This window comes from Passer domesticus, chromosome 8, assembly GCF_036417665.1.
Source record: "Passer domesticus isolate bPasDom1 chromosome 8, bPasDom1.hap1, whole genome shotgun sequence".
In the NCBI taxonomy this organism is placed as follows: domain Eukaryota; kingdom Metazoa; phylum Chordata; class Aves; order Passeriformes; family Passeridae; genus Passer; species Passer domesticus.
In genome coordinates this window covers 26739637-26753994 of record NC_087481.1, presented here as the reverse complement: position 1 = coordinate 26753994, position 14358 = coordinate 26739637, and the positions used below count along the sequence as shown (strand labels likewise).

The following is a 14358-nucleotide window of genomic DNA, read 5'->3' as shown; positions in this document are numbered from 1 at the left end:
TAGGACTGGTGGGGTTATTTTGGAGACTCCTCAGTGCACAGTATGAGTTCCTGGCAGCAGAGCAGCTGACAAGGGGAAGCTGTTGGGGATGGACTTAGAAAAGAAGAACAAGAAGTCATTTACATTTGAATTACTTTGGATGAATTGGATGTAAGAAAGATTCAGGCTGAAAGAAAGATTTTCCAGCCCAAGCCCCATCCCAGGAGGGCCAACCCTCAGCTGCAGAGCCTGACTTGGGCCATGTCCAGGTGAATTGGGGCATCCAGGGAAGCCCCACTGCCACAGGAAAGGCAATTTCCTGGGTAGAGGATGTTTCTTAGGGAGAGACCTACTGCCTCATCAGGCCCAGCCCATCCCAGTGCCCAGGGCTGCTCTGTCCTGGGCAGGATTGGCTGTTCATTCTTCCTGAGCATCCTGAGCTGGTTGTCAAGGAGAAAAACCTCCTTGTTTTATGGCAAAAGCACCAACTTTCCCCAAGCTGCCTCCAATGCACATACAAAAGCAGGGAGATGGGGATCACATGGGGATGTTCCCACAGCTGGTGTGTGGTCTGTCACAGAAGGGAGACACAAGACCCAAGGTAGTGTCCAACAGAATGGTTTGGACAGGAGAAAACCACTCCAGTTTAATGGGAATCTTACTGGTGTCTGATCCCAAGCACTTCTAGTTTGCCTTGAAATGCTACAACCATTATATATTGATTTTCCTCTGGAATATACATCCAAAGAGGTGAGGGGACACTAACCTCTTGTTCTTCTACCCTTGCTCAGCCTTTGGTCTCCAGGGGCTCATAACCTGACAGAACCACTCTTTCAGATCTCTGTTTTCTGACGAATCCCCACTTCCCAGTAATATTCCAATGTTTTCCACAGGTGCAGTGGAGAGAGTAAAGAAAATTAGAGACTACGCCTTTGTGCACTTTAATAAAAGAGAACACGCAGTGGAGGCCATGAAAGCCTTGAATGGGAAGGTAAAGCTGCTGTAAATGTTAATTCCTGGAGCTTATGGTGCAGTATATTGTACAAAGCCACCTGCTTTATTAGCTCCAAAACCCTCCTGGAGGTGTTATCCCAATTTGCTCTTTGCTGGTTGCTTTTATACTCCTGAATCTGTTTTTCAGCAGCTCTGTTGTACACAAATGATTCATTTTGGCTCCTTGTATTTGTGCTAAGTGTTTGCCCGGCTCTAGCTCACTGCTCAGACAAAAAAAAAAAAAAAACCAACCAGGAAAAGCTGAAAGAAAAACTAGGAAAGGAGGGGTTAGGAACCCCCTGGCTCACACTCACATCCTTGTTCCAGACTGCCAACAAAAACACTGGCAGGGCAGCGTGTGAATGGCAAACTGGGACAAACGAGGTCAGCCCAAACATCTGCTCCGAGTTCAGATGCGGATTTGCAGGGAGGCTGCTGAATTTAGCCCTTCTTGCACTGCATGTAATTCACTGCAAAGCCGGAGCTGTTCCCAAAGAGGTGTTAACCCTGCTCCTATTTTTAGTGCCCCTGCTGTTCTCCACGGAGCACGTGGAATCTCGCTGCCTCACGAGCTGCTTTGCAGGGAAGTGAGGCCTTTTGAAGGCTTTGCTGAAGGAGCCTCTCCCAGCTGGAGCCAGGGCTGGGCACTTTCAGCTTAAGCCTCCACCCATGTGAAGGAGATCCAGGGCTTTTTTTCAGGTTTCCTCCATCTTCCCATCCCATTAGGACGTGGGGGCAGCTCCCCCATAGGTTGGATTTCCATCAAGCACTTTTAACCTCTTCCCCTACTGCCTAAACAGCTGGAACAAAGGCTAGACAGAGTTAAGAGGAATAAAAGGATATTAATTGAAGGGCCTTCACAGGCCACACCCTGGCAGTACCAGAGCCATGGATGGCTCCAAGATGGAAGCAAAAATAGCAAAAGATCTCACATTTTTATAAATTTTGGTTCATTAGCATATTGGAGCTAATTGTCCGATTATAGCCCCAGCCCATGAAGTCCCATCCTTCTTATTTTCTCTCTTTGGTCCACGTTGTTTACACTCTTGGGCCTGAGATCTGGATCTGGCAGTCCTTGGGTCCCCAGCTAGAGAAGGCATTGTTGTGTCTCTCTGTGAAGAGAGCTCACCACCCCCTTATATGAAACCCAGACCCACACACCAGAGCAGCGCAAAAATCAAAAAGAAGCAAAAAGAGAAAAAGAAAGCTAAAACCTCAAGGTATCGTCTCCCCCACGCTCTCCCAGGTGCTGGATGGCTCCCCGATCGAGGTGACCTTGGCCAAGCCGGTGGACAAGGACAGCTACGTGAGGTACACGCGCGGCACGGGCGGCAGGGCCCCAGTGCTGCAGGGGGACTACACCTACACCCTGGGCCACCTCTACGACCCCGCCACCGCCTACCTGGGCGCCCCGGTCTTCTACGCGCCCCAGGCCTACGCGGCCATCCCCAACCTGCACTTCCCCGCCGCCAAGGGGCTCGGCAACAGGAGCATCCTCCGGCCCCCCTCCGTCCGAGGTAATTCCCCACTGGAGTTTTGGATTACTGAAAAACAATTCCCCTCGAGCCCAACATCTCCTCCGGGGGTCGGGCAGCTGCTGCCCAGGCGGGTGTTGGTGACATAGGCTTTGCCCCAGCTCCTGGATGCCGTTTTGTGGTGGAAAACGCAGGGTTTAGGCTCTTGTCTTTCCCAAAAGCAATCTTCCAGCTGAAAAAAAAAAAAAAACCCAAACATTTTCCTGGAAGGAACTTCTAGATTGCCCTCAGTCCAGTGTAAATAACCCACGGATCCTCCTGGTTTTGCCCCAGCAGGGAAGACCAAATAAAGCACTTTTCCTTTCCTCCTTCAGAGCTGGCTCCCACAGCCAGCCACCACCTATGTTTCCTCTTGGCTTTGAAAGTTGCAGGGAAAATTTTGTCAGTCCTGGTGTTTTCTGACCCAAAGCCTTGGAGTTTTCCAAGGAAGTCACATTGCCCTGGTGGGGGGTAGGGAATCAAGCAAGCCGTTCTGTGTTTTGGGAGCTGCAGGCTTCCTTTTGGGGGATTGTTAACTTAGTAATAATTAATTCAACTAATTCAATCATGAATAAAAGAGAGTATTTCTGAAAACTCTTGGGTGACCCTGGCTGGAGCCAAATCAAATCCTCCCACTCATGCACCCCCAAATTAAATGTCAATACAGACATTGTTTGGTCAGTGCAGATGTAAGTTTGGGGCTAGCAAAGAAATAATTCTGTCATATTACCTTCCTTCCAAAGATGATGCCTTGTGTCCCCAAGCCAAGTCCCACAGCAGGCTGGGACTCTGTGTGGCACCCTGGTAGGCCTGGCAAGGACCATGATGGCCAATTTTTGTCCCTTCAGCAGGAAGGAGACAGGGCAGGAGGAACACCCCTTGTTCCTCAAGTTTTTCCCCACACAGGTGAACCAGCTCCTCTAAAGGTTACATTAGAAAAGGAGCAGATGATAACTCCCCACCCATCTCTTACCTCATGGTCTCCCCAGACTCCCAAGCAGGGCTCCCTGAGAAAAAATGGAAGTATAATAGGGCAAAACCAAAGAGGATTTTTTGTCCATATAGGGATGAAATTGTGTAAGCTGTGAATTCTTCAAGGTGAAATTACACTAGTGGGTAACAAAAGATGCCAGCTGTCCCCTCTATGGGTTCCAGCTACAAAGCTGGGTAAAAAGCTGTCATGAAATCAAAACTGACCAGAGATGATGAAAAATGGGCAGAGAGAAGTAGTTTTCCCCCAAACCCCTCACCTATCCAACAAAGGGTGTCAGTGTCGAGCCTGTGTTATCCCACCACTAGGCAGGATGTCCTGCCCACCTGCTTCCCAATCCTCCCAGCAAGTGGGGCTAACTTTTCCATTTCAGCAAGAATCAGGGTCCTTTTTCCCGTGATTTGATTCGGTTTAATGCCTTCTTACATTCCTAGAAATTTACATGAATGTACCTGTAGGGGCTGCGGGCGTCCGAGGCCTGGGAGGCCGCGGCTACCTGGCGTTCCCGGGGCTGGGCCGCGGATACCACCTCAAGGGAGACAAGAGGGGAGAGGAAAAGCTCTACGACCTCCTGCCGGGGATGGAGCTCACCCCCATGAACCACGTCACGCTAAAGCCCCAAGGGATCAAACTCGCCCCTCAGGTACGTGCCCCAAAAAGAGCGTCCATGTCCCAAGGGTTGCGTTGGGAAAACGGGCCCCTCGTTGGATCTGCGCCACGGCCTGGTAAATAAATCCAGTCTTGTGTCTCAAAAGAGATTGAAAAATGAGTGGTACCCATTGCATCTTGCAATATCCACCTGCCTTATGGAATCATGGAATGGTTGGGGTTGGAGAAGACATTTGAGATCACCATGAGTGTCAGGGGAGAGTTGTCATAAATGCCTTAATCCAGTTCTGGCTGTCGTGCCATAAAAGCACTGTGGGCTGAGGAATTCCCACCAACAATGGGTTTGATACATAAAATTCATCACCTAAGGCTTCACCAGGGAACAATGCACATGTGTAGAAAAATAATGCACATTTTCAAATTATTTATGGCAAAAGGACTTTTGACATAATCCAGCCTAGCACATAAACTCTGCCAGCTCAGGGGGGCTTTTGATTTGGTTGTGCATGTTGATGCAGATGGATGAAGAGGGTTGAGGAGAAATCCACAATAAATGCCCTGAGTTTCTCAATGTCCAGCTCAGTAACTCTTTTCCCCTTATATTGTGCAGAGCAACACGAGAAACCAACTTCACCCCGAATTTTAAAGCATGTCTTTGCCTTTTAACACTTCAATTGCCACAGCATCCAGTTTGCCAAAGTTTATGAAAACATGCTTGTTTTCTCCCAGAAAACTGGACAGTGGGGTTTTTCCCTCCTGCAAAAGTCCCCTTAGTCTGTTTTGCCAGCAAATCACAGAGTGACAGAATGGTTTGGCATGGAAGGGATCTTTAGGCTCACCTAGTACCAACTTGTGCCATGCGTAGAGGGCACTTTCCACTAGAGGTGTGAAATCCCTGCCATGGTTCTGCAGGGCCTTAGGGCCTTAGGGTGAAATTCATTTTTATAAAACCAACATATAAAGGAGTTGAAACAGCAGGGAACAAGTGTTGCCACAGTGAAAAAAATGAACTGTTGTAATTGAGAACTGAACTATGTAATGAGGCATTTTACACTGCGAGATGCTAAACTTCAGCTGGACGTGTGGTGGCGAAATTAAAAGCAGCAGTGAGGTTTAAATTTTTCTTTTTAGTTTTAAATCCATTTGAATGTAAGCTGTAAATGAGGTAGACCTCAGCAAGACTTCAGGGTGACCTAATTGTGGCCTTCCAGGCCTGAAGGGGCTGCAAGAAAGATGGAGAGAGACTTTACAATGGCCTGGAGTGCCAGGACACAGGGAATGGCTTCCCACTGCCAGGGGGCAGGGATAGATGGGATATTGGGAGGAAGTTCTTGGCTGTCATGGGGGTGAGGCTCTTTTGCCATAAAACCTCACAGGTTTTTCAGAGAAGCTGTGGCTGCCCCATCCCTGGAAATGCTCAAGGCCAGGTCAGAGCAACCTGGAAGGTGACCAATATCAGCTGGGGCAGCACACAGGCAGTGGGTTAAAAACCCTTGGAATCCCAAGCCAAAGCTGGAGTGTTTCTGGACAGCAATTCCCAATTACCAGGAGACCAGCTGTGCCAAGGCTGAGGGCAACGTGTTTCAGCATTTCAAAAGCTGCAATCGCCTGCTGAAGCCCGTGGAATTAATTGGATGGAAACACAACCTTTTTTCTTTTTAAAAAGAAGCCTATTTGGACTTCTCGTGCTCTGTAACCCACTAAGCCAGGGAGGCAGCAGAGCAGAGAAGATAAATGCAACCCGAGTTTCTTTAGTCCTCTGAAACAGACATCCATGAGACAGAGCTTCTGAGGAGGATTCAAAAAAATCCACACTGAAATAATTCTAATCAGCAATAGGACTCAGATGCCCAACTGAACAGGGAATAATTTCAAGAATTAAACAGATATTAAAGTGTAAAGCATTTAGATGAATCTTACGCTTCAAGGTGGGTGCAGTATTCTGTCTGCCATTTATATTGGATTTTTTGCTAAGCTTTGAGGAAGCTGCCAGGACTCCCTGAAAACCCTGTGCGGGAAGGCTCAGCACAGGGGCTGGAGCTGGGCAAGGAGGCTTCTGCACAGCAATTAACCCCAGCACAAATCCCTATTTTTTTTCCTTCTAGATCTTAGAAGAAATCTGCCAGAAAAACAACTGGGGACAGCCTGTGTACCAGCTTCATTCTGCCATTGGCCAGGATCAAAGACAGCTCTTCCTCTACAAAATCACCATCCCTGCCCTTGCCAGCCAGAACCCCACCATGTACGTCATTAGTGGAAGGTTTCTGAGGCTTAGGCTTTATTTTTTTAAATTATTTTTTACCTAAGAGCTGTCCTCAAAGTCCCAAGCACACAGGTCTCTGTTTCCTTTTATTGTAAAAACATTTACTAAATATATTTTAGAATATTTATTTCATCTATATTTATTAAATATTAATTTAATTTATAATTTTAGATATTTTCAATATTTATTTTATTTATTAAATCTATAATTATTTATAGCTATATGTATCTTTATTTATTAAATCTCTAAATGTTTATATAATTATATATACATATATATGTACAGATGTATATATAATTACGTATTATATATTTGTATTATATATTAATATAATCATATATTCATTTGTATTGTCTATATTAGTATATAATTATATATTAATTATGTATATTTGTATACTATCTATATACAGATATGTATATAATGTGTATATATATATACACATATATATAAAGTACTTTTAAAAAAAATACAGGGAGAAAAACATACACAGAGTGTAATTAACTACTGTGCTTGGTGCTCTCTCTGCTGGTGCAAACATTGCAGAAAGCCAGAGATAATCAGGCTAAAGGGTGATTTTTTTTGTGGGAAAAGAAAGCAAACGATAGCCCTTGTGGGGAAATGAGAGGAATTTGAAGCCACATGCTGATATTTCAGCTCCAAATATGATTGTAAACATTTCTGACCAAAACCACTGTAAAGAAAAACCCAGGCTGGGTATTGTAAAGAAAAAATGCAGTAGGGTTGCTTTTTCTGATGGAGAAAGCACAACAACCTCTGCAAGGTTGTTGTGTCCAGCATGGGAGCCAGGGTGGGATAACCCCAGCGAGGGAGCAGAGTGCTGGGAGGACAGCAGCTCTGGCACTGCAGCAGCCCAGGGAAGCCACGCTTCCATTTGCTGTGCGGGGTGGTGCCAGCTCTAAGTGGATCACAACATCTGGCAGGAGAGGAAAGCAAACCCAGCTAACTTTGTGCTGTGCTCGCAGACACCCCTTCACACCGCCCAAGCTCAGCGCCTACATCGACGAGGCCAAGACCTACGCGGCAGAGTACACCCTGCAGACCCTGGGCATCCCCGTGGAGGGGGCAGAGGTGCCTCCTGCAGCGCCAGCTTTCCCAGGTATGGGCATGTCTCGACAGCAAAAGGCTCCTGGAATGTCATTTCTCCAGGTGGCTCCTTGTGGGTGTGAAGAATGAAGCAGGTTTTGGTCACTGACGACTGGCCTGGTTGTGCTCTCCCACAGTGACTCATGTTGCTTGTGTGTCTGGCATCTTTAACAGAGAATTCCGGACTGCTTTGGGTTAGAAGGGACCCTAAAGATCACATAATTCCACCCCCTGCGATGGGCTGGGACACCTTTCACTTTCCCAGGGTGCTCCAAGCCCTGTCCAGCCTGGCCTTGGACATTTCCAGGGGCAGCCACAGCTGCTCTGGGCACCCTGTGCCAGTTTATTGCCTGTAAAGGATTTTATCTCTATCCCAGAATTGCCCAAATTTCTGTGTCCACACCCCAGAGCAACTCAAGCTGGGGGCACTGGGGTGGGGGCTCTGCTCCAACCCTGGAGCCCCTCAGGTCAGTGTCAAAGCTGGGATTATGTCCAGGGGGGTCAGAGCAGTGTCCAGGGGCAGAGAACCCCAACATCCAGAGGCCCATCCCAGCTCCACACATCCCTTCCACTCCTCCCAGTTTGTGAAAGCCTCCTTCAACTGGGAGCCCCAAAAACAACGCAGAATGCAAAGCTGGCATCCCCAGGGCCCCTCCCTGGCCCTGATGTCACCAGGATGGAGGATATCCTCCTCCCTGCAAGGACACATGGCTGATGAATTCATGGGCTCTCCGTCCTCCCCCAGCACCCCCAGCCCCTTGTGAACCAACACTTGGGATTTCATCTGCCAAAGAAATGACGCAGCCATGAAAACTTGGATCCAATCCCAGCTCTCACACCCCCACAGAAGGTTTTTCTCCCAGTTTCAGAATTCGTAGCTCTTGCAACTGGCCAAAACAGTTTGGAAAATCATGGAAAACACAGGAATTGCATTTGCCGTGCTCGCCAGCATGACAGTAGTTCTGATGGAGAGGCAGCACCAGGTGCCAAGCTGCACATGAGGAATGCATTAGTCAGTACTACTGAGTTGTTTGGAGTGTTTCAAGGATGGATTTAAAAAAAAAATAAAACATCTATCCGGCTTCCTGCCACAGGAGTCCGCAAAAGCCACAGAAAAATCAATTTGTCTGGGCTTGTGCAGCTTCCGCAGCGTGGAAACCAAATGGGCTCTTTATTGAATCCAGCCCCCACTTACTGCTTAATTAGTATCTCTCCTTTTCTTTCATCCACCCTTATTTATTTGTCTTGGGAGCTTGGCAAATGGACATGCACTAAAGCTGCTGCTTGCAGCATACACCGGTCCTTGGTCAGGCAGGGCTTGCTAAAGCTCAGCTCAGGCCATGCCCAGCTCACAGCTCATTTCTCTCCCAATGGTGGCACATGTGCCTTAAGTCCCAGATTTCTCAATTCCTGCTTGAGATGTTGTACCTGGTTTAGCTGGTGCAAAGAAAATACTCTGGAGAGCCACAACATTCAAATTGTAAGGAATTCCTCATGTTTTTCCCCAAAGTTACACCTCCAGTGAGGCAATGTGTGCTCCCTGTTGCCCAATATTTCCATTCCCCCACCAAAAGGACCTTGGCTCTTGCTGACCTGGAGTTGATCCCATTGCCCACGTGGTCAGACACGATCCTGGGAGATGTATTTTGGCAGCAGAGCCTGGGCCAGCAGATCCAGTGGATAACCCAGCTGCTCTTCCCAAGTTTAGGCTTTGTCTTAATTCCTGATTCTTTTATAACAAAACTCTGCGGTCTGCTTGACAAGCTGCTATGGCCTGCCTTCAGAGGAACATGCCCCAAATGATGCTGTTTTCCCAGTGATTCATTCTCAAATAGCAACGCTTACATCTTCCCATGGAAAATCTGGAAGTGTTGAAACCACATTTTCCATTAGAAACCGATGGGAAAAAGAACAAAAAAAAATCCTGTCTACTAAATATTTGCTCCCTGCCATTGCATTGAGAGGTTTCCCTACCATGGCTGTCCTGAACTGTCTGTATTTTGGCTATGAAGGGATCAGAGCTATATTTTCTCCAAGAATCCTGCCCAAATTTCCCCCATTCTGGGTTGTTTCCTTGCCCTCCTCCTGCCATATAGGGTAGACCCATCCAGAGCACCATTAGCTCAGAAATAATCAAAACCTGAGGGAAAAATATTCAACAGAGACTGTTTTTCCAGCACTGTGTTTAACAAATCATGAGTGAGGAAATGCTTTCATTTTTCCCATTAATTATTTAATTTATTTACATTATTCCCACTAACAAACTCACTGCTGCCCAAGCCGTTCCCACTTTAAGCCATCCCATCAAAACCTACTGGGCAATGGTGAGTTTTGGATGGATTCTCATTAATCCACGGGTTTTCCTTCTTTTTTTCCTTCAGGATATACCATTGCTAACGCAGCTGCCACTGTCACAGCCACTCAGCTCAAGCAAGCAGTGACACTGGGACAAGATTTGGCCACATATGCCACCTACGAAGCCTATCCTGCCTTTGCTGTCGCCGCGCGGAGCGACGGCTACGGAGCCTTTTAATTCCCAAATTCCCTCAAACCCAGCACAGGCAGAAAAGGCAAAGGAAAACAATCTCAGTCTGGTAATTCAACACCCTCATGATTTTAAGCTAATCTGTGGCCTAAGGGTCATTTTAGTCGGAGTTTCAGTCTTGTAGATCTTTAGTTTTGTAACGGGATGTTTTGTAGCCGTGGAGGGGAAGGAGAAATTTTTTAAAATGGTGCAAAATCAGATTTTCACACCAGAAAGCAAAAGATCAGCCCAGGAAATGAGAGGTTCTCAGGTGTATATATATATTTTTATATGTATATATATTTATACACCTATTGTGTGTGTGTTTACAAGCAACAACCTGTGCTGAAAACAGTTGGTCCCGTGGCTGTTGTGACAGGGACTGGGGAAGGATGGGGTGGCCCAGCAAACCCCTCCGTGCACCAGGAGTTCTCCTGCATCCACCCCAAAGTTTCCCAGGCCAGGCAGAGCAGAGGTGCCCCTTGGCCACATGAGTTTGCTCTCCCTGCCCCTGATCCCCCCATGCCACCAGCATGGGGCATCTCAAGGCTCTTTGAAATTCTTCTTTGCCAAGGCAAAAAACATTTATTCTAAACATTTTTGCCCAGCCCAAGAGGCTAATTTTTAACAGGTTTCTGTGCTAATTTTATTTTTAAAGCAGGGCACAAGAATTCAGCAGAGCTTTCCCTTTTGCTTTGCTCCCTCCCAGCCATATCCAAAAATCAGCAAATACTGGTGTATTTTTGTGTGCTTCCCACCAAATGGCACATTCACTGAAAAATAGGGAAACTTTTAAGCCTGAGGAGCAGAAAAGTGCTATTCATTAAGGCCAATTCCCTACTTAATTAGAGCACGAGATCTCACAGCCATGGCCCAGTAACAGCAGGCACCTCAACAGGAATATAATTATATCCCAAGAACATTTTCCCAGGTTGGACAGAGCCCTGCCTGGCTTACACATTAAATCAAGGTTGCTGCCTGCTCTGATTCCAGCAAAAATTAATTTAGTGGAAGAGGGATCACGCCAACAGGAAAGGCACCTCTTAATTTGGAGAGCACCAGAGTTGGTGTTGTGTTTGACCCCTTTGGGGATGCTGGGAGCATCCTTTGGTGTACATTTATTTTTGCCATGGAATCGAGGCAGGAGCAATGATGCTATGGAGATATAGGAGGAATCCAGTGCTGGATAACTACAGCAGACACATTAATCCTATATCATAAATCCTACGTGGTGAGGCACACTAAGAAAACTTGAATTTATTCAGTCTAGGACCTAAAGAACCTTTTGGGGAGGAGGAATTTACAGCTGGGTTGATGACACCCAGCAGCTCTGGCCTCAGATTTTTCAGCTGCTTTAGATGCTGTGATGTGGCAGAGTAGAAGCCATTCCAAGGGGAGCTTTTCCTGTGCATCCCCCAAGCTGTGCAAAGCACCAGGGTCTGTGACAAGATGCTGACTGCAGCAACCAAGTGTTTCTTTCCTCTTCTGACTCAATTTCCCCCGGAATGGAACAAACCCCATAAGCTGTACAGTCTGAGATCCCGTTAGACCCCTCCTATTTATGAAGTAGCTCGTTAGGGTGACTCTAAAGGTATTACAAGCCCTCTGTGGCTGCTGCTGGCCACGTTTGGCTTCACAGCAAAGGATAAACCTGGTCACAGAGGGCCAAATAACCGAGAGTGTTATGGATTTCGTGGCTTTTTTTTTTTTTTTCCACTTCTGTATATGTCTTTAAGTGGTGTTTGCCAACGAGGAGCATAGCCAGGAGAGTCTCTCAAACCGTTGGCAGCAAGTGTTTCTCACTTTCCACGTTCAGTAAGTTTAGTCTGCTTTTTCAGCTATTTATATAAAGTTCAGAAAGATGTCAAAGCAAAGGGCAAGAAGCAGTATTAAAAATGTGTGCATGAAGCACTTATTTTTGTACGAGTAGTACAAGGTTTGTATAGAGTTTTAACACTGTGAAGTGTAGTGAAAAATCACAATTTCCATTTACTGGAGGACAATCATGTATGTTTAAAGGGAATGAAGGGGAAAATGGCATCTCAATCATCCGTTACAAATTAGAACTGGGACTAAATTCTGTGAAGCAACTCTGTGATTTTAAAGTAATCCGAGGACATTCAGTGGACTTTGAAATATCATTAAAACTTTTTAAACACAAGCCTCAGTCCTTGTATACATCTGTGGTAAACAGGAGCACACTTTGCTCCAGAGGGATCGATCCCAGGTCACACTGGCCGGGTCACAAGCTGTTCAGGAGTGTTTTCCACTTTGGTGACCCTCACCAAACACACACAGGAGAAAATTGGCAGTTTTTGTACTTCTGCACTTCTAAGTGAAAAATCAAGGGGTTCTTGGCCTCTTTTCCCAGCACTACTTTGGTCAGTAATTATATACCTGCCAGTGCTACAGGAATTGGGTTTGCTGTGGTAATTGTTGCTTACCTGATCCCCGTGGAGATTTTTTGGGGGTTGTATCAATAGTGAGAATACACCAAGCAAAAATAAGGGGTAAATGTGGAGATCTGTAATTTAGGGCAGTGAGGGATTAGCCCCACCTTGAGAAGAGCCTGTTGCCAGGTCACTGATGGGTAAATCTTTTCTAAGATGAGGCCCTGCTCCTTGAAGACCACCATAGCTAAATGACTGAGAAACAGCAATTCCTGGGACAAGGCGTTCTGGGTTTGCACCTTTCCAGAGACATCCTGAACCCAAAAAATGGGAGAAGCTCTGGTACCTTGCTACTGATGACACAAGCCAAGGCCTCCCTGCCACTCCAAAAGAGATTTTGCCAAAACAGCTTGACACTGCTCTTCCAAAGAGGTCAGCTGTACTCCAGGCTCCAGAAGCTCTGCTAATTCTATTATTTTCCCTCATTAGCTTTTCCTGGTGTCCTGCTTTCATTTCCTCCAAAACCAGGGCAATGGAGAATTTGCTGTTGTGCTGTAACCTTTCCCTCCTGGCACAACTGAGATTCCTTCTTTGCTCAGCAGCAGCTGGCTGGTCAGTTTGGGAGAGCAAGGATGGTTTTCCAAGGAATCTCAAACCCCACAGCCCAACTTAAAGAAAACATTATTCCCCATTTGTAAAGATGGGGGTTCCCAGTGGAGAGCAAAACAAAGCCAAAAAACATATCCACCCCCCACCACCAATTCTAAGACAAGTTTGAGGTGAAAGTGATGAGATCAATGCCCAGAAAAACCAGCAGATGGCCTCATCTTTGGCTGCTGGCAAGGCAGGGGGTACAAAAATTGTATTTTCCATCTCCCTTCTCCCAGCCAGTGCTTTCCTGGAGGTCTGTACAACACAGAGCCTCTCATCTGAGGTGCAGAGTGAGAATAAAACATCTCTGAGGGTGGCACAGCTCTGTGTTTGGAGCTGGTCAGACCCTGGAACATTCCCACAGGGAAACTCCCATGCCCTACTGAAAACCCCGTCAGTCCATAGGATAATGTGGCTTTCAAAGGGATCTGCTTTACCTTGGACCTTGCATGGCTCCCTTTTCCCAGCTTGATCTCCCAGGGACCATCTCATCACTCCATCACATACCAACCTGGATTTCCCCTTTTTTGGGGAAATATTTCCCAAACCAAGTGACCTTTGAAGGTGACATCCCAGTGAGGGGTCACCAGTCCCTGCTGGTCACTGACTGTGGCCAGCCTGGCCCTGGTGCTACTCGTGGTGCTCTGATGGGATGGATGTTCCTTTCTTCTTCTTCGTGTGTCTCCCAAAATCTCAGTCTTGGATAAAACTCCATTTCTCAGCTGTCCTTTTCTAAGTGTTGGTGGGTGCTTAGACAGCCCCTGCCCACCAACCCCTGGCCTTTGGGGATGCTTGGGGTGGGCTGCTCTCTCCCTGGACACCTCAAACTCCTCTCCATGACTCGTCCTGACCTGGCTCCAGCTATCCACAAGATTGTGCCCATCCAGATTTGGGATTGCTTAAGGAATAAACATTGGAAGAGTGACATTCCTTGGCCCCCAGCCCCACCTCGTGTATATCTGACCCTGGTTGTGGAGATGTTCAAAACCAGAGAGCTGCAGATAGACTGCACACAAACACCCACTGTGGGATGCTGGAAAAAACCCCCGGACAGCCACAGGATCCAACAAATCCCAAATCCTGCAGAGGATTCTCCCCTGTCCCCCAGGGCCTGGGGTCAGATCCCAAATTAGCATCTCCTAATCCCGCTGGTGAATTGGGAAGGGACGGGATGTGCAGGAGGGAGCCGTGCACAGGAGCTCGGGCTGCCGACACAAGTTTCCCGAGTTGTGGTGGTTTATATCCCACGCCAACAAAAATAAAACAAAGGTGGAATTCTGTCCTTCTCCCGAGCACGTAGCAGGGCACAAATGGCTCCACGTCGAGGGACAGCAGCC

At 47.0% G+C, this 14358-nt stretch overlaps 1 protein-coding gene and 1 long non-coding RNA gene across 5 annotated transcripts in view; one reads left to right on the top strand and one right to left on the bottom strand.

Moving 5' to 3' along the window:
• Positions 1-12154, top strand: part of A1CF (APOBEC1 complementation factor) — a 29297-nt gene extending 17143 nt beyond the window's left edge. For 3 of the 4 annotated variants that reach the window (XM_064429919.1, XM_064429922.1, XM_064429920.1), the window contains 6 exons: positions 873-970; positions 2219-2489; positions 3912-4120; positions 6192-6328; positions 7336-7469; positions 9838-12154. In XM_064429919.1, coding sequence (XP_064285989.1) covers positions 873-970; positions 2219-2489; positions 3912-4120; positions 6192-6328; positions 7336-7469; positions 9838-9989 — 1001 coding nt within the window. In that variant the 3' untranslated portion in view covers positions 9990-12154. The remainder of the gene's footprint in view (positions 1-872; positions 971-2218; positions 2490-3911; positions 4121-6191; positions 6329-7335; positions 7470-9837) is intronic. The other variant, XM_064429921.1, reaches the window with a different exon arrangement.
• LOC135306278 (uncharacterized) lies at positions 905-2223 on the bottom strand. Its single transcript, XR_010367076.1, has 2 exons — positions 1905-2223; positions 905-1784 (listed from the first exon to the last, which is right to left on the bottom strand). It is a non-coding gene; the product is annotated as an uncharacterized LOC135306278 (long non-coding RNA).
• Positions 12155-14358: the final 2204 nt, after the last annotated feature.